Source organism: Corylus avellana, chromosome 4, assembly GCF_965113065.1.
Source record: "Corylus avellana chromosome 4, dhCorAvel1.hap1.2, whole genome shotgun sequence".
NCBI lineage: Eukaryota > Viridiplantae > Streptophyta > Magnoliopsida > Fagales > Betulaceae > Corylus > Corylus avellana.
Window position 1 is genome coordinate 8219226 of NC_142493.1, and position 20572 is coordinate 8239797.

Sequence of the window (20572 nt, forward strand, 5' to 3'; positions counted from 1 at the left end):
ATTATCATATTATTATAATTATATTAATTATAATAATTTTTTATTTATAAATAAGGGTAAATTTGAAATTTTCAAAAATTGTACGGGTATAAAGGTATTTTAATCATTCTACCATTTGATTTAACTTCAATATCTAACAGTATGAGGTATTTTGAATGAAACGAAAGTTATATACACTAAAGTGAGATTTTGAAGAATGGAGGGGTGTCTACAAAAGACACGTAAGTTTATGGGGGTAAGTGAAGTTTCCTTTTTTTTTTTTTTTTAATAATAAATATTTATTTTTTAATAAAAAATAGGATATTTTAGGGATTTCACACTCCTTCCATTAGAATTTCCTATGAAATCTTAACGGAGGGAAGTAACTGAAATGAAACAAAAGTTTAATACACAAAAGTGAGAGATTTTAAACATTGGAGGGGTGTTTGCAAAATGCGCAACACCCCCTCCAATTTCTTTTAATATTTTATTTTCTCATAATTACCATGGTTTGGCCATTTCCTAATATATTAAATATTTAATTTAAATAGAGGGTAAATTGACGAGAGTCAAAACACGTAGGATATTTACTTTAAATGAGAGGTGATAGGATTTGAACTCAAGACCTCTACTTTTACACGATGTTAAATCACCATTTGTCCCAAAAACTTAAGTTTATAGGAAGAAAAAAAATTTAATCATTTAATCAATACTTTAATAACTCATTTTCGTATTTTCCTTTCAACTCACAAACCAAACATTAATGAAAAAAAAAAATGAAAAAAAAAGCTATTTGAACTATTACTTCTCTGTATTTTCCATTTATTTTAAAGCTCCTTAATATAAAACGTCGCTACAATATGTCCATTTCTCATTTCCTTTTCTTTAATTTGTGTTTGTCATTAAAAGAAAAACTACAAGCATTCATAAGTTCTTGCTTTATACCATTAATTCATGTCAGAAACATTATACACATAAAGTAAATTATTTGGTACCTCTAATTCACGGAATACAAAATCTAATGTAGTCGTTCCACATGCCTTCGCTCTTGAGTGTTCAACATCCTGTTCCCAGTGATGGAGTAAGCTACTAGAGCAGTACTTAATATACCCGCAATCCAAGTGCCTCACCGCTCAAGAAAACGAGAGAACGAGAGAGAGAGAGAGCTTGTATGGATATACACACGACATTCTGTATCAAGAATGATTTCACACTCCATAGAAAAATCTTGTTCTTTTCTTATTACACACCATATGCATATTCCATACATTTATAACCAAGCCATCACTATATAGAGTAATGCCAAGTATTATTATGTGGAGTAGTGCAAAGTATTACCCTTGGGCATTACAACAAGCCTGTACATATGGTGGGTAGGTAAACGACTACGGGCGGAACTAGAATATTGAGTTTGGGGATATTGGGGGGTCAAAAGCTAATTTTTAAGAGTATTTTTAAAATTCGTTTTTTTTTTTTGGGGGGACCACCCCTTGGCTTGGAGGGCTGGGGACACCCCCAAGGCCTGAGGTGGTTCCGCCTCTCCTACTATGGGCACCAACATTTCCTACATTCAAAAATTTCAAATATTAAATAGAGGGGCGCCCACAAATTAGGGCTGAAAAGGCGAACGGACGGGCAGTTATTAACCACCCAACTTTACTAACCGCTAATCGCTTTTGAAGGCGGTTAGAAAAACCTTTAACTGTAACCACCTAGGCGGTTAACAGTTTTCATTAGCTTATATATATATATATTACCATAGAAATAACGTTTTGATTTTTTCTTTTAATTTTTAATTTTTAACTTTTAAAAAGCAGTTAGCGATTATTAAGATTATTAACTGTTAACTGTCAATTAACCACCTTAACGGTTTAGGCGGTTGGCGAATTTTAATAACCACATTTTCACTCCTGGGCCACAATGGTCATGCCCATCGATTCCTAAACAAACTCCCAAACCTAGAAAGTGAATGATATGCAAATTGTACGTAATGTATGAAAACATGAACAATGCAACCATACGTGCACAATGCAACCATACGTTCACAATACAAAGAGCATATGTTCATGTTATTTAGAAACTCTAGCAAAAACACACAATCATGTCTTATCCATGACCATAACCTTAAAAACATTTGAACAATCATGTTCTCTCAATTAAACATCCAAATTAAACAGAATATTTTAAAAATCATCCATCAAATAATGTAATGAATTTCATCAATGCACACACAAGGTTTATGCTATCTCGAGAAACATCTCAAAGACACGCAGTCAAGCAATGTTAGTGAACTCACTTAATTGGTCCCCAATGCATAATGAAGTACACAATCCCATGAGTTTCAAAATGATCAAAACAAGGTTTTAGAGAATTTCAAAATCATACACCAAATCAATTTTTCTATAAAGTCCACAATGATCACAAAAACAATGAAACAAAGTAGAAGTTAAAAGAAAATCAGTTTGGCACCAAATCCTCACAAAAATCTCATTGTGGCATTTTATCACGCAAGTGGTGTGCATTAAAAAAAAAAAATTGAAATTCAAGTAAAATCAAGCAAAATCTTGCAAAGTTTCCTCAATACAGTCTCAAACATGGCAAACAACCATTCCCAAATCATTAAACCAATGAGAGATGCATGTATCACGAAATGCCAACAAATCTGAAACCCAGGATTATAAACTCCGAGAAGAAATAAAAAACTCAAACCAAGGAATGAGTGAAAATCACTAACCAAATACGGATTGAATGGAGGAATGAGCTTTTATGAAGAACACCGATGCCATATACCACATATCTACGGGTGATAGACACAATAACAACCCAAATCCCAAAATGAGAAAATAAGAGTGATTTTCGGGTTTTTGAAACTCAAATCATTTCAGATCCCGCTACCCTTATCTAGACGGCAAGAGGACATGTTCGGACACAGCTTCGAGTTGTGCGGTCACCAGTGCCCAAAGAATACTTTACACTCAAAATCTCACCAAAAAAATTCCCTCCCCTGATTACAATGCCCTGGACATAATGCACAGATGAATTACATCAACACATGAATGGTCAAATATGAATGCTATTACACAACAATTTCATATATACATTTGTAAACAATGATATGACACTTTCAATTCCTCCGATGGACAAAATTTATACACACAGTACAATCAAGATATGATCAAATGAATCATGAATTAAGTGCATTAGTTAATTTATTCCAAATCATGAGTCATAAGACACATCAATCAAGCAACATATATATGCACATACATTAATATTCCATCAACATCATTTATTTCTCATGTCAAAATAATGATTTATAACTTCGTGTAAGTGTTCAGAACATTCACTCACTCACCATTCACTCACGCACTAAAACTTTTCCTTTCCATTTTCCTGTTTTTCCCTTTTTCCTTTTTTTTAGTACCTTTATTTTTTCCTCTAACACATAAAACAATTGCAAAAAGGAAACATGCAAAACTTGCTTAGGTTCTAACTCTGCAATTCCAATATATGTTCCCAAAAATAAGTCGAGACATAATAGCTCATTGTATGCATTCTCCTGAAATCAGTCTCAATGGTACATTTATTAAGCATCTATTTGATCACCATATTCATATGCGGTACTTTCTTTGATCACCTTGCGGAAATAAATTGGGCTTACAAGAATTTTTCTACAACAGTGAGCTTGGTTTTATTTGGACAAATGATTGTTTTGCAGTTGACAAAATGCGTATCCATCTACTCTTCTTTTATTTTTCAACGTCAGTTACGGAAAGGTAACCTGCAAGACATAGAAATATATAAACGTAAATAGTATCTCTCCCATAGCAGCATGGTATGTCTTGGCATCTTGTCACCAACCAAAGCTATTGAATATAAGAATATATATTATTCTTATATTCCTAGAAAATAAAAGCCTAAATGTTAAAAGAATATATCGTTATAACACTAAATAGTTAAACGCAAGGACAAATATCGATATCCATCTGTTTGGTCAAGTTGTTGTATCGAAAATAAAACTATATGCTAGGTAATATCGAAAGTATCCCTGGATAGGCTGGATTGAATTCTTAATACAGTAAGTACATATTATAACCAGAAAACCAGACAAACAAAATTAGTGTTGTAATTGTTAGTTTTTATGTTCGGTAATTCAGAGTCCAAAAAGTGTAATTTCTTCTCGGTTGAAGCTACGTTTGCAAGAGCATTCGTTGGCTTCCGAACGGTAGCATTTCATAGTAAAACCTGAGAACTCCGTTCACTAGACCGTTCGAATGGATGACGTACATAGTGAAACCCGAGAACTCCATTCGCTGGACCGTTCGAACGGATGAAGTACGTAGTGAAACCCGAGAGCTTCGTTTGCTGCATGTTCGCAAGTCCGTCCGAAAGGGTGAAGCCGCGTCTGAACGAAAGTCAATTCTATCCGAACAGAAATATGTTGTTGTCGCATTAGGGTTTTCTAATTTTAGTGTGGATTTCTATAAATCCCTAGTTATGTTCGAGCATCACCGTTAACCGTTCGAACGCAGTCGCAAATTTTCCATAATAAGGTTTTCTATTTTACAAAAGAAACCTAATTCTCAATTGCCTATATAAAGGGTTCTACAAAGCACGAGTTTTCCAAGCAATTAAGGGGGCAAATTCTATACTATGCTAAGAAGGAATTATTAGTATTCAGAGCTTCAGAACTATTTTCTTTTAGAGTGTTGCTGTGTTTGAGAAGCCGTTTTGTTCATCAAAGATAAGAAGTCCATTGGAGGATTCGATAAAGGAGAATCACTTCAAGAAGATTGTCGAGCTATGAGACAAGCGGGAAGCTTGTTGATCTTACAGAGCCTAGGATTTGGAAAGGGTTGTAAGTGTCCTTATGTCTGTAATCTGGATTTTCTTATAGTGATTTCCTGGGCTTTGCTGTCACGGAGAAGTTTTACTTTTAAAGAGTTTTCTAAAATATCTGTGTGTAATTGATTTACCGTTTTCTATTTTATTTGCTAAATGTTTGCATGATTCATATTTTTAATTCCACATATTTTGGGATAAACACCTATTCACCCATCTAGGTGTATTTGGAGTCTGTTTTATATTTTCAGTAATGTTGCAAACTTACCCCAACTTGAGAGAAGTGCCATCGATGTGTTGGTCTTGGGGATCCGGAGGATCTGCTGAACTGCAAATATTGGTGGTCGACTCAGATGAGTGACCTTGTTCAATTACATTTGTTATAATGTTAAACTGATTTTCCATCTGCTGAAAAGAGACATTTTCAACTGTTGAGAAAGTAGGGAAACAACGAAAAAGAAAGAAATTCATGACCTAATACCTGTTTTAGTCTCTGGTTATCCTCCATCAGTTGGCCACCCTGCATTTAAAGGGACAGCAACAAACACAACTTACAACCCAGAAACAACCTCAAAAAAACATAGGTAGGGCCAACCTCAGGCACCTACAACACATCACAAGAGAACAAAACCAACAACATAGAAACCGGCCCAAAGAGTAAAACATTTTTTAGAAATACCCCAGAACATAAAAATGTTTCTGTTAGTGAGTGAAGGGAAAAAGCCATATAGGGAACACACTGAGTATAACTTGCAAAGCAATGTCTTGGAACAAGCTCGAAATATTTCTGCTTCTTTTAGAAAATAACCACAAATTCCTCTTTTTCCCAAATCAGATAAACGTTAGCTTTGTGACAGTCCTTTCCCAAACCTTGAGCAAGCCACTACACATACAAAGACCTTGGCAAAAAGAAGACAAATGACTTTTTTTTTTTTTTTTTTTAATTCTTGGATGAAAAAGCGTTAGTTTACTAACCACACAATCAGTCTACAACACACACTCCAGACTTAACTGGAACTCGGCTGTATAATTGTTAAGTGTGGGGCAATTTGTAGAAGAAGGTTATTTTCTTGTGTTTGAAGATTTATCGTGTTATCTGTATACAAAACCAAGCAGCAAATGTGATAAACTACAGCCCCAAAAGCTAATTTACACAAGATTACTCTTAAGCTTTTACCTTTGTGAGCGGTAACTCCCCACTTCATCATCTTGCCGGAGGCCAAAACCATTCTCTACCTACCTTTTAAAACACTTACCAGGTTAGCATTAATGCTCTGAAGCCATATTTATCATAGAGAACTCCATCATGAAGCCACCAATCCATCCCCAACACTAGTGAACTTTATAAATTCCTTGGATGTTTCTCTAAGCTTTAGCATCTTCCTCCAACTCTAAGTACAATTTTGGGGAACTTAATCTGCCAAAAACTCTTTCCTTTTAACAGGTTATCTCTAACCCGAGCAAGCCAAAAAGAACCAGCCTTAGTGAATAAATTCCAAATATGTCTCATTAATATAGCTGATTTATTCCACTCCTCTACCCTTTTGAGACCCAAATCTCCTCCTTATTAGGTACACACACTGAATCCCAAGCTACTTTAGCTCTGGCATTCTTACTCTCATTTACCGACCATAGAAAACAATTGAATTTCTATTCAAAAATTTAAATAACTTTCTTTGCCAGGATGAATATGCTCAACCAAAGGACAAAAGAATGGAGTAGTAGTCTCCCGGCCTGAAAACGCCAACTTTTTTGATAACCAAGAGTTGGTTCATTCTGTCACCTTCTCTATTAATAAAGAGCATTCAAAGACTGTTAGCTTCCTTGAAATCAAAGGTACCCCCAACCAACAAAATCATTTAGCACACACTATATGGATTCTGCAGTCTTCAAATTTGCAGCTGAGAATATAATTAAGGAGATCATCAGCAAAGCAAAGTTGTGTCAGTTGCAATTTCACACATCTAGGATGAAAAGTAAACATTTTCTTAACCAAAGCAGCCTCTTCCAATAATCCTGTCAATACTTCCATGGCTAAAACTAGGATGGTAAAAGCGGGAGGTTATTAATTGCAATTAACCACTATCCACATATGCGATTGCGGTTAATAACCACATCCGCACGCCCTAATATATATATATATATATAAACAAATACACCAAAACAACGCCATTTTGTTGTTTATCTACTATATGCCATAATTTTAGCTCCAGAACTGCATCCCTTTTTTTTTTTTTTTTTTTTTTTTTTTTTTTTTAATTTTATTAGAAAAACTCCATTTTCCATCGAAAACAGCTCCACTTTGCCATATTGACTTCAGACGCGATCAATAACCTTGTTCACCAAGTGAAAAGGCAATGCCCTCCTCCACTGCATTTTCAGGTGGCTAAACAACAATTTTTTTGTTCAAATTCAATGGTTCAAAGAATGCAGACTTCTCAGCTGTCGAATAATAAACTTAATTTTAATAACATTTATTTGAGTATTTTTCAAGAAACAAACATTCGACAATGCCGAAAAATTGTTAATTACGGTTTGAATGACATATTAGGGTTTTGACCGCATGATTAGGGTTTTACGTGCAAAGATTATGACTTTTAGTGTCTTTGTGTCTATATTAGAGCGTAATTTGCAGTGACGGTATGCAGCAATATACAGGGCATCATGGTTTGTGTATTAATTCAGTGTTAATTCTCTTCCTTTTTTGTGTTCTCTCTTAGTGTGTAGTTTCCAATTTTCAACACCAACTTAGTAGCCATCGACTTCTCAGTCGCAAACTACCCTCTCCAATATTATAGATTTCCCACAATGCTCCGTTGTATTCCATCTCCTTTATCACCTGCATCCTCCGTTTCCAGTTCTACATTCACCCTGGCCTCTCCATTCTCCAGTCAAATCGTCCCCTTCACCTTACTATTATAAGGACCCTCATCCTCCCCCTTCATATTACCACACTCCCCACCACGATCAATACCCCATTTTCCTAGTCCATTCTTCCCAAATTTACCTCATCGCTAACCAAGGATAGATGATGAATTGTTAAAAGATATTTAGTGTTAAATTAAATCATTTTTACTTCGTTTTCCACTATATGATATACTCTAATAAGTTAGCGTTGAGGGTAATAACACCCTCTAATTACCAATTAATTGCAATTGAAGCATTGCCAGTAACACTCCAAGTTAATTAAATAAATTGACTAATTTTGGGAGCGTTACATAAGAGAGCATGAAGGTGTGTTACATTCTATATTTTTTCAAAATTATAATAATTGCATGAAATGTTGTAAAAAATATGCAGTTTGAAACATGACCTTCCGCTCAAAGGCACTAATCTCTTCTCGAAATCTTTCATCCTGAAAAATGTAAAAGCTTCTCATGTTAACAGAAATTTCAGTGCTCCATTATAATGCTAGCAAACAGAGACAAACCTTTTCATTTGAAACACGGCTCAAGCCTACTTGGAGAAGTTGCTCTAGTTTCTGTAGTTCTTCTATATTTAATAGTTGGAGGTCGTCTCCCTTCATCTTCCTGTAAGGTGTAATCATTTTAACATTAATTTAATGTGTAATTTGCATGTCATTATAGTAATAACTTGATAAAGCTATGTCGTTAAAATACCTCAGTTCATGAGTCTTCTCCACGATTTCATTGCTCAACAAGATGGAGCTACGGTTGTCAAGCTAAAAGAGGACAAAGAGTTGCCATTCATGAAGATTTTTAGTATATGGTCTGTATGCAAGCAATAGTTGCTAAATTATCTAGGCATTTCTTACCTTTCATTAGAAAGATTTTTAGTAGTTTGTTCTCAAAGTTGTCCCAGAAAATGCATCTAGCTTTCATATTATGGTACCACTTTCTTTTATATGCAAGTTTCAAAGATTTTCATTAAAATTTCAGATAACAGTCTAATAACAATCTTGAATCATGATTCCTTACAACAATGATACAGCTACCTGCATTAACATTTTTGTACCAGTTAAGGAAATAAGACTAAAAAACTATGTAAATAATGTAAACCCATAAGTTTAGAGCTATAAATCAACTATTTGAAGAAACTTGTGAGGTTTCTATTGTTAATCATAATATAAAATCCCAAAAGGGCCAACAGCCTATGTTATGGAAGGGATTGTAAGGAAATGAAGGGAGGCTAGTTTTTTGGAAGTATCAAGTGCATATTTGTTATGCGGATGGCCTAATTATCTCCTTGATGCTTAAGAATTGAGACTATAAAGGCTTTTGTGGAAAAGATAGTAGATAGGGCTATGATGCAGCGTGACTTGGTGGGCGGCAGCGAATAATAACAGTAATGAACGGATAGGTACTTCTAGATCTTGAGACTATCAAGAGATCTAAGAAATCTTCTTCATAAAAGCTAGATACTCTCTAGGTTTTTGAAGGAAACAAAGAAGAAACTCAACTCCGAGTAATTCTTATTAAACAAAATCAATAATAATCCAAATATGCTATTTAGGAGGCTATAAGTGTTGTGCAAATGCAAATTCCAAGATCACCAAAGAAATAGAAAAGTACAGAATAGAAAAATAACACAACCACACAAGACACCAAGATTTAAGTGGTTCGGCTTAACAAGCCTACTTCTACTGGTGGAGACGATCTAGGAGAAATTCACTAACAAAAGAGTGGAGTACAAAGAGTAGTACAAATAAAACCACTCAAACCCAAAAGCCCCAATACACCCCAATCTCACTCAAAAGAGAATTAAATACAAAAGAGAAAATATTTTCTAAAATTCTCTAAGCTTTTCAGCATTCCAAATGTGAGATCAAACTGAAGAAAAATGGTGTTTCTTCTTTTCTCTGCAGCACAAGCCTCTCTCTCTCTCTCTCTCTCTCTCGGCAACTTCAATTTTTTCTTCTTTCTCTCTTTTTGACCAAATGGCTTCAATAATAAAACAACAAAGCCTTTTCACAAAGCTTCTAGAAGAAGCTCAATAAATGGAGAGACAAAATGGACGTGTATGAGAGAAACACAAGTCAAAAAGTATGGGATGCCTTAATGGTTTGGCGCCCACGGTAAGGTTGAATAAGAAATGCAAGTCACCTCTTCTAACAAATCTCTACTTTGACTTGAATTTCATCAAGTCTTCAACACAAATCTCCTCAAGACGTCTCCTCCAACACCCCTAAGGGTAATTACAAACGACAAGCACCAATCAAGCCCAAGCAATGCTTGAACTTGAGGAACAGAAGTGGCTTAGTCAACATGTCTGCTGGATTTTCCGTCGTAGCAATTTTCTTTACTATGATATCACCTTGTGTCACGACCTCCCGAAGAAAATGATATCTGACATCAATGTGTTTGGTCCTCTCATGATACATTTGATTTTTGGTCAAATGTATTGCGCTTTGGCTATCACAAAATACAGCAGTCTCATGTTGCTGCAAACCTAGATCACCAACCAAACCTCTAAGCCAAATTGCTTCTTTCATTGCCTCTGCTGCTGCCATATACTCTGCCTCTGTAGTGGACAAAGCAACTGTCGACTGTAAAGTCGCTTTCCAACTAATGGCACACCCCGAGAGAGTGAAAACAAAACTTGTCAGAGATCTTATTTTATCCAAATCACCAGCATAATTTGAATCAACATAACTAGTTACATTCGAACTGATACTACTGCCTTTATCATAGACTAAACCAACATCTGCAGTGCCCCGTAAATAACGGAGTATCCATTTCACTGCCTGCCAGTGAACCTTGCCCGGATTCGCCATGTAGCGACTAACAACACTGACTGCCTGTGAAATATCTGGACGAGTGCACACCATAGCATACTTGATGTTCCCAACTGCACTGGAGTAAGGAACACATGACATGAACTGCTCCTCCTCCTCACTCTGGGGCACTAACGCTGCTGAAAGTCTAAAATGAGCTGCAAGTGGAGTACTCACTAGTTTAGAATTATGCATATCAAAGAATTCAAGTACTTTCTCAAATGTACTTTTTCTGTGACAAGTACAACTTTCCCGCTTTTCTATCCCTATGAATCTCCATACCAAGGATTTTCTTCGTAGCACCCAAATCCTTCATTTCAAACTCATCACTCAACATAGATTTCAATCTCTTAATCTCCAACATGCTTTTAGCAGCAATAACTAATAAGCATGTCATCCACATAGAGTAACAAATAAACAAAAGAACCATAAGAGAATTGCTTGTAATGCACACAGCTGTCACAGCTACTTCTTGTGTAACTATGTCTGATCATAAAGCTGTCAAAGCGCTTGTACCACTGTCTTGGAGATTGTTTTAAACCATACAACGACCTCCTCAACTGACAAACATGATCTTCTTTACCTTCAGCAATGAACCCTTATGGCTAATGCATGTAAATGGTTTTCTCAAGGTCACCATACAGAAATGCAGTTTTCACATCAAGTTGCTCAAGTTCCAAATCATTTAGAGCAACCGTGGCAAGCAAAACGCGAATAGAACTATGTCTCACAACAGGAGAGAAAACTTCATTGAAGTCCATACCTTCTCTTTGACTATAGCCCTTTGCTACCAAACGTGCCTTGAACCTTGCATCTTCAACACCTAGGATTCCTTCCTTTTTCTTGAAGGTCCATTTGCAACCAACAGTTTTAGCGCCTTTAGGCAATTTCACCAATTCTCATGTTTGGTTCTTATGAAGAGACTCAATCTCCTCATTCATGGCAACAGCCCATTGAGTAGACTCACTACTTGTGACAGCTTTGTCCTCTGCCACAGTAAGTGCATATGCTACCAAATCTGCATAGCCATATCTCTGAGGTGGCCTAATCTGCCTCCTCTGTCTACAAGCAGCAATACTGGTCTCTTGCTCTTCTTGTGGATCATCATCATCAGAACTGGAATCATGAACATTTGTAACAGGCTGATCTTGAGTGTTATCTCGCACACCTTGTGAAGCCTCCACCTCCTTGCTAGAACCCTGCTCCTTTCCTACAGAAACAATAGACTCCTTTCTCGGGTAAAGCATGACAGAGTCATCAAATACAACATCTCTACTGACTATAAACATAGGTGATTTAGGATCAGAACACCACAATCTATATCCCTTCACCCCATCCACATAGCCTAGAAATATACATTTCTTTGACCTAGGCTCAAGCTTACCATCATTCACATGACAATAAGCAGGACATTCAAAAGTTTTTAAAAATGAATAATTAGCAGGAATACCAGACCATACCTCATAAGGAGTTTTACAATCAATGGCTGTTGATGGAGACCGGTTGACCAAATAGCAAGCAGTATTGACCGCCTCAGTCCAAAAATCTCTAGACAACCTGGCATTTGAAAGTAAGCAATGCGCTCTCTCCAAAATAGTCTTGTTCATCCGCTCAGTAACCCCATTTTGCTATGGAGTATGACTAACTGTGCGATGTCTAGCGATGCCTTCATCCTTTCAGAATTTATTAAATTCACCACGACAAAATTCCATGCCGTAGTCACCTACCTCATTTCAAGGTGGCTAAAAGAATTCTTCGTTATTTCTAGGAGGCTAAAAGAAATTAAGTTTAAAAGGGGGTGTTGAATAATAAACTTAATTTTAACATTTAGTTGAGTCTTTTCATTTCATATTCTCTTATGTTATTAAGTGTCTTTTCATTTCATATTCTCATATGTTACTAAGTGAGTTAAAGAAGTTGTGTCCTTTCATTTTTCAAGAGTTATTCTACATATATGTATGAGATATCTATCAACTCGTTGTCCTACAAGAAGCCTATGGAACAAAACACCACAAGAAGCATGGAGCAGAAGAAATCCAAGTGTTTCTCATTTGTGAGTTTTTGGAAGCATAGGCTAGACACACGTACTGGATCAAGAGAGGTCCAAGCTTGATGATAAAAGCAAAAGGTACATCTTCATTGGTTATGACTCAAGTTCTAAAGGCTAAAAGCTTTACAATCCAAATTCCAACAAAGTTGTAATTAGTAGAGATGTAGAGTTTGATGAAGAAGGCTTTTGGGATTGGAGTATTCAAGAGGAAGAAAAATATGAATTCTTCCCTTTTCTTGAAGAAAAATAAGAGTCAAGAAACGAAGAGCCCACTACACCTTCTCCATCTCCAACAAATTCTAGTACACCGTCGTCATCATCTTCTAGAGGGAGTTCAAGTGAAATGTCACCACATATGAGAAGTCTTCAAGAACTCTATGAGGTAACCGAGAATTTAAATGATGATCTAACTCTCTTTTGTCATTTTGCGGATTGTGAGCCAATAGGTTTTGAAGAAGCGGTAAAAGATGAAAAATTGAGAAATGTCATGGATGAGAAAATCAAAGCAATTGAAAAGATCAACATATGGGAGTTGGCGACTATTCCAAAAGAACAAAACCCATTGGACAAAAATGGGTGGTCAAGGCTAAGAAGAATAAAGAAGGAGAAAGAGTGGATCCAACAATCTTCAAGAGTTTAGTTGGAAGTTTGAGATACTTGACATGCACAAGACCGGATATTCTCTATGGAGTTGGGCTTATTAGTCGCTATATGTAGTCACCTACCTCATTTCAAGGTGGCTAAAAGAATTCTTCGTTATTTCTAGGAGGCTAAAAGAAATTAAGTTTAAAAGGGAGTGTTGAATAATAAACTTAATTTTAACATTTAGTTGAATCTTTTCATTTCATATTCTCATATGTTACTAAGTGAGTTGAAGATGTTGTGTTTTAGTTTTTCAAGAGTTATTTTACATATATGTATGAGATGTAAACGAATGAAGTTATTGTAAATAAATTAGAAGGGTCATTTGTATCCTATAAATACCCATGTAAGCAAGTTATTTTATTAAGTTGAATAAAGTTGAATATTCCTCTTCCTATTTTGTGTTATCTTTTAATGAGTGTTGTTTCCAATTTTCAACAAATGGCCATTCCATCCTAGCTATAACATCAAACGCTACATTATTCACCTGCTAAAAAGTATATCTAACCTGCAGCTCCAAAGATGGTTCATCCAATTTGTTGAGTTTATTTGATTCCAGATTTTGTCTTTCAATTACCTGCGGCACACTTCAAACAACAATCGAATAGTGATTCAGTTCCTTCTTCCTTTGTTTTCCTTAAAAGAGGATATATTGTTCTAGGTGCAAAGATGCCAAAAGAAGACATGAATAAAATGAAAGTATAGAAGAAGTTCTAAAATATACTACATTTTCTTAATTTTTTTAGATACTTAATGTTTTTCACATGTGAGATCTTTATCTTCTACTTTTTTTTAAAGAGAAGAAACTTCGGGCTGGTGAATGAAGATGTATATCTTATATTGACATATTTGCTGTTGTCTATTAGCCAACTATGTATTCAATTAAAATGTGAAGTTATACCGATTGATACAGAAGATACATTGACTTCTAACTTGGTTATTTCATAAACTTACAATTTGTAAACATTACATGACTTTGACTTTAGATTTGGTGCTAATTACTGAAAAATGTTAATTAAAAGCTACAAAGCAACGTGGTACAATAGTTTTCCATGATAGTTCATTAATGTTGCCAAATTGATAGTATACCTTTGAAAAGGCTAAAATCATGCTTAACAAATACAATCAAAGATAAGTTCATAGAAGTTCCATTAACACAACTAGAATAAAAAACATGCACGGACAAGACACTTGCAAGTATGTGGCATTGACAGCCAAAAGTCACAATAAAGTATTAATTTGTATATTCCTAAACATAAGAAACTTTACCATCTTAGCAAGGCTAAAACAAACTTTTCTTTTTTTCTATTCCTCAATGTACGTGTGACCATTTGAGCAGAGAAGAAGAAACTTGAAGGGAAAATAAAAGTAGATCCAATGGGCTATAACACTTGTCATCTCATGACTTGTTCTAGGTTACCATTAATAACAATTTATTCTACTAAAAAAATTTAATTGCACTATAAGATTCATTTTGGTAAATCAAAGCTCCTACATTTGACCGGTTCGTGAAATATCTATAGTGAAATTAAAGTCATCTAAAATTTAGTCACTTAATTTCACGATTTCTTAATCCTCTCAATTCAATCTTTTGACTATTCTTGTATTCTTGAAATCATATTTCATTGAGTACATTTCATTTTAGTAATTGCTTACTAAGATACTCAAGCTTGAGATTTAAAATAATGGGGAAAATCCACATACTCCCTTCAACTTATCACCCAATTGACAATTTCCTCCCTCAAACTTTCAATTCCAACATTGTCTCCCCAAACTACAAAAAATTGCCAATATCCCCCATAATGACGAAAATACCATTAATAAAAAAAAAAAAAAAAAAAAAATCTCAAACTAAAAATTAAAAAAAAATGAAAAAAAAAAATCATTTTTGTAAAAGAAAATAAAATTTTCTTCCTTCTTTTTGTTTTGTTTTTTTTCCTCAAATTTATAAGGGTTTTTTTTTTTTTTTTTTTTTTTTTTTTTTGTCTTATTAACGAAAATTTATGGTCATTTTTGTCGTTTTACTAGCCTTTTGGGGACATTGTCAATTTTTTGATAGTTTTTTTTTTTTTTTTAGTGGGGGGGGGGGGCACTGTGTTAGGAAATTAATCCTACCCAGGACCTGTGAGATGCGAAAAATAAGAAGTACGCGGAATAATAAAGATAAGGCAATCAAATCATACACGACACTAAGATTTAAGTCGTTCGGCTTAACAAGCCTACATTCACTGGTGGATACGATCCGGAGAAAATCCACTATAAAAAGATGAGTACAAGAGAATAACAGGGCAAGAAAACCACTCAAACCCAAAGTCCCAAATACACCCAATTCTCACTTTGCCCAAAGGAGAATAATAAAAAAAAAGGAAAAACTCTCTCTTTGATGCTCTCACTTTTTCTCTCTATTGTTGCCACACCAAAACACAAAGCAAATATTACCTTTTCTCTTTGTGGACAACCCCTTTTATAGGATATAAAAGTCGGCTAAATCAAGGCTCCAACTCCAATTCGTAGAAGGACTTCAAGTCCAATTCATACTATGAAAGGAAAACTAATTCCAAGAGCAATTGGGAATAAAAAACGTGAGCCAAAAGAATCCTCCTTTAATGATGCTGGATCCTACTCCAAGACTTGTAAAATCAAGTCACACGTTAACAATCTCCCACTTGACTTGAATCCACCAAGTCGTAACACAGTGAATCTCCTCTAGATGTCTCCTCCACCTGTCCTCAAGCTCAAAGACCAGCTTTAGTTTCTCAATAGTCACTCATTTTGTTAGCATGTCTGCCAGAGTCACAGTTCCGCAAATCTTCTCAAGTAACAATTGTCCACTTTCAAAAAGAGATCGAATGAAGTGATACCTCAAATGTATATGCTTTGTTCTTGAATGATAAGCCGGGCTCTTTGCAAGAAAAATGGTACTCTGACGATCGCTATGTAGAACGAACTTCTCATTCTTCTTTCCCAACTCATTCAAAAAACATTGTAGCCAAACCATCTCATTTCTAGCTTCTGTCACGGGCACATACTCCGCCTCTGTAGTGGAAAGGGCTACAATTTTCTGTAACCTTGAGGTCCAACACACAGCAGTACTTCCTAGAGTATATACAAACCCAGTAGTACTTTTCCTACTATCAGCATCACCCGCTAGATCAGCATCCACGTAGCCGTGCAGCTTCAAAGCTGCACCTGTAAAGCAAAGGGACATATCTGAAGTTCCTCTCAGATATCGCAAAATCAACTTGACTGCCTCCTAATGCTGCTTCCCTAGATTACTCATGTACAACTCCCACTGCATGTGCAATATCCGGTCTAGTACAGACCATTGCATACATCAGACTTCTGATAGCTGAGGCATAAGGCACCTTTCTCATGTATGCTTTCTCTTGATCCATCTTTGGTGATTGATCCCTGGTCAGTCTAAAGTGACTCCTTAAGGGTGTGCTTACTAACTTAGCTCCATCCATGCTAAATCTACTGAGAATCTTCTTCACATACTCTGTTTGTGAAATCTTCAGTGTACTATTGGCCATGTTCCTTGATTCTCATCCCAAGGATTTGTTTAGTAGCACCAAAATCCTTCATTGCAAATTGCTTTGACAGCTGGTTCTTCAACTTGTTGATGTCTTCCATACTAGCCCCTGCAATGAGCATGGCATCTACGTACAAGAGTAGAATAATGTAAAATGACTAATTGATGCTTCCAATTCTCCTAATTGGGAGCATCAATTAGTCTCTCTTTGATGCTCCCCAAATGACTCTCTTACACTGTAAGGGAAAAACTCTCTCTTTGATGCTCCCAATTCTCACGGGTCTTGGGTAATAGGATTAATTTCCTAACAACTGGTATAAGAGCCAAGTTTAGTTTCCTGGGATGGGTGTCTAGAACACGTATGGTTTGGAGTTGTGCCGGTTCCCGCAACTCTTGTATGTGTGATGCTCTTAGAAATGTGTTGTTACCGTGCACAACAATGATGAATAATATGGAATCGAAATGAGAGAGATCAAAAGGGTGTCGAGACACAGATTTACGTGGTTCGGCAATGTGCCTACGTCCACGGGAGAGAGTGCGGCTATATTTTACTATTCAATAATTTAGGGTTACAATATAGCATATTTATAGGAAAACCCTAATTACAAGTGTTTTGGAAAACCCAAAATACCCCCAATAACTTATTTGTCCCCAGGCCCACATAAACTAATTACACTCAATGAGCCAGTGGTATAATATGAGCTACTTGTTCCAACAATCTCCACCTTAGTGAGTATTCACCTCTTTGAAGGTAATCAAGTATTGGGCCTCCACCTAGAATTAATAGGTTTGGGGATGCGGCCTTCTCTTCTCTCCTTTCTAGCACCTAGAGACATTTGTCAAGTCCAAGTAATGCTTGAACTTGTCTGCGGTAACAGGCATCGTCAACATGTCCGCTGCATTCTCAAAAGTGTGAATCTTTTCAAGTAACAATTCACTTGTAACAATCAATTCTCTGATCTTGTGAAGCTTCACATCAATGTGCTTGGTTCTCGCAAGATACACCTGGTTCTTTGCCAAGTAAATGGCACTCTAACTGTCACAATATAACAGAACTCTACCTTGGTGAATACCCAGCTCCCTGACTAACCCTGTAAGCCACAAAGCTTCCTTTGCAGCCTCAGCTGTCGCCATATACTCCGCCTTAGTCGTGGACATCACAACCGCGGACTGGATCATAGACGTCCAACATATGGGTCCTCCTGCAAGAGTGAACACATAACCTATAGTCGACCTCCTATCATCCAAATCCCCTGCATAATCCGCATCTACATATCTGACGACTGACAAATCACTTTTCTGTCTAAAAAAAGTGATGCCATACTCTGTAGTACCTTTCAAGTATCTGAAAATCCATTTGACTACATCCCAATGTTGTCTCCCCAGATTCGCCATGTACTTGCTCACCACACTGACTATATGAGCCAAATCTGGCCTAGTACATACCATAGCATACATCAGACACCCCACTGCACTGGCATATGGGACCTTAGACATGTTTTCAGTTTCTTCAACTATCTTTGGACACTGTGACGTAGACAAACGGAAATGATTCTCCAAAGGTGTACTCACCGGTTTCGCATTCTCCAGGCTAAACCTCTCCAACACCACCTTCACATAGCCGGCCTGAATAGTCATAATGTCTTGGCATCCCTGTCCCTGAGAATCTCCATCTCAAGAATCTTCTTGGCTCCGCCCAAATCCTTTATGTCAAATTCTCTACTCAACAAAACTTTCAGTTTGTTGACCTCCACGATACTCTTAGCTGCATTAAGCATATCATCCACATACGGTAACAGAAAAATAAATAAGTCATCATCAAGGCTCTTCACATACACACAACAGTCATACTCACATCTCCTGTAGCCAATTCTAATCATGTAGGAGTCAAACCGCTTATACCACTGTCTTGGAAACTGCTTCAGCCCATAAAGTGACTTCTTCAATTTATAGACCAAGTGCTCCTGTCCAAGTTGACTGAACCCTTCTGGCTGCTCCATATAAATCTACTCCTCCAAATCGCCATGGAGAAAAGTTGTCTTCACATCCATTTGCTCCAATGCCATGTCATAATGAGCTACCAACGTCAATACCTCTCTGATGGAAGTATGTCTGACTACTAGGGAAAATATTTTCTCATAATCAACCCCTTTCTGCTATGAATAACCCTTTGCTACTAGGCGAGCCTTGAACTTTTTCCCCCATTTTTTTGATACTCCTTCCTTTTTCTTGAACACCCATTTACACCCTATCGCCCTCTTCCTCTCTGGAAGCTCCACCAAATCCCACGCCTAGTTTTTATGCAGAGATTCCATCTCTTCCGCCAGAGCACCCACCCATCTGCTCTTCTCTTGGCTATTGACAGCCACTTGAAAAGTAGTAGGATCCCCGATGCTGATGACAAGAGCATAAGAAATCATATCTTTAAAACCATACCTGGATGGTGGCCTGATAGTGCGTCTAGGCCTGTCTATGGCTATAGTGTGATGCTCCATAACTCTTGAAGTAGAGGCCTCTATACCCTGAGAAGTGTTCTCCTACACATGAGTCTCTAACTCCACCTGCACCACCTGCTTATCACCATTACTGCTTTCTGACACCTGCTGCTCTTTACCCTGAGTACTCTTCAACATTGAATTTTCATCAAATACCACGTTTCTACTGATCACCACCTTGTTTGCCTTTGGATCCCAAAACTTGTAACCTTTAACCCCTTTCCCATATCCAAGAAAGACATACTGTCTAGACTTTGGAACAAGCTTCAATCGTTCTTCACTAGGTATGTGCACATAAACTGGACAACCAAATACTCTCAAACCAGAGTAATTTACCTCATTACCTATCCACACCTCCTCTGCAACTTTCCCATCTAGTACTACCCTCGGTGACCTGTTGATCAAGTAGCATGCCATTCTCACTGCATCTGCCCAAAAAATCTTTGCAAGTCTAGGATTCGACCTGAGACATCGTGCTCTCTCTGCAATAGACCTGTTCATCCTTTCTGCTACACCATTTTGTTATGGTGTCTTGCGTACTGTGAAATGTCTCTTTATACCATGCTGCTCACAGAAATCTCTGAACTTATCCTTTGTGTACTCAGTTACATTATCTGTCCTGAGGCACTTCACCTTCTTCCCAGTCTGGTTCTCCACTTCAGCTTTGTGACATTCCACATCACCTGGGTATGGGGATGGGGATGTGCTTAAATGTATACTACATCCTTAATGACAACAACGTGTTTTAAAGCCGTGATAGTTATGATCCCATCAGAACTCCGCAGTTAAGCGTGCTTCTGCTGGAGTAGTATCAGGATGAGTGACCTCCTGGGAAGTCTGGTTTGAGGGGAGCCAAAAGCGGACAATATTGTGTGTCATTGGGGTGGGATGTTACAAATGGTATCAAAGCCATAGCCCAGCTTGAGATGGGGGGAGTGTGCACAAGCCCATGAAGGTCGCTAGCAGGTACTCGCTGGGACGAATGCCAAGAATGGGCTAATCCCATAAGGGTCGCCAGCAGGGACATTGGGTCCTAAGAGGAGGTGATTGTGACGTCCCACATCGCCTGGATATGGAGATAGGGATGTAATTAAATGTATACTACACCCTTAATGACAACAATGCATTTTTAAGCCGTGATGGTCATGATCTCATCAGAACTCCGCAGTTAAGTGTGCTTCTGCTGGAGTAGTAACAGGATGGGTGACCTCCTGGGAAGTCTAGTTCGAGGGGAGCCAAAAGCGGACAGTATTGTGTGTCATTGGGGTGGAATGTTACAAGCTTTCCACAAATTGAAC

The 20572-nt window shown here is 37.0% G+C and overlaps 1 protein-coding gene across 5 annotated transcripts in view; it reads right to left on the reverse strand.

Moving 5' to 3' along the window:
• Window positions 1–3461: 3461 nt before the first annotated feature.
• LOC148586238 (MADS-box protein JOINTLESS-like) overlaps window positions 3462–20572 on the reverse strand; it is a 37397-nt gene continuing 20286 nt past the window's right edge. For 2 of the 5 annotated variants that reach the window (XM_088515754.1, XM_088515753.1), the window contains 7 exons: window positions 13756–13834; window positions 8442–8503; window positions 8252–8351; window positions 8135–8176; window positions 5303–5341; window positions 5090–5229; window positions 3462–3760 (listed from right to left, as the gene is read on the reverse strand). In XM_088515754.1, coding sequence (XP_088371880.1) covers window positions 3742–3760; window positions 5090–5229; window positions 5303–5341; window positions 8135–8176; window positions 8252–8351; window positions 8442–8503; window positions 13756–13834 — 481 coding nt within the window. In that variant the 3' untranslated portion in view covers window positions 3462–3741. The remainder of the gene's footprint in view (window positions 3761–5089; window positions 5230–5302; window positions 5342–8134; window positions 8177–8251; window positions 8352–8441; window positions 8504–13755; window positions 13835–20572) is intronic. The other 3 variants (XM_088515757.1, XM_088515756.1, XM_088515755.1) reach the window with 3 other exon arrangements.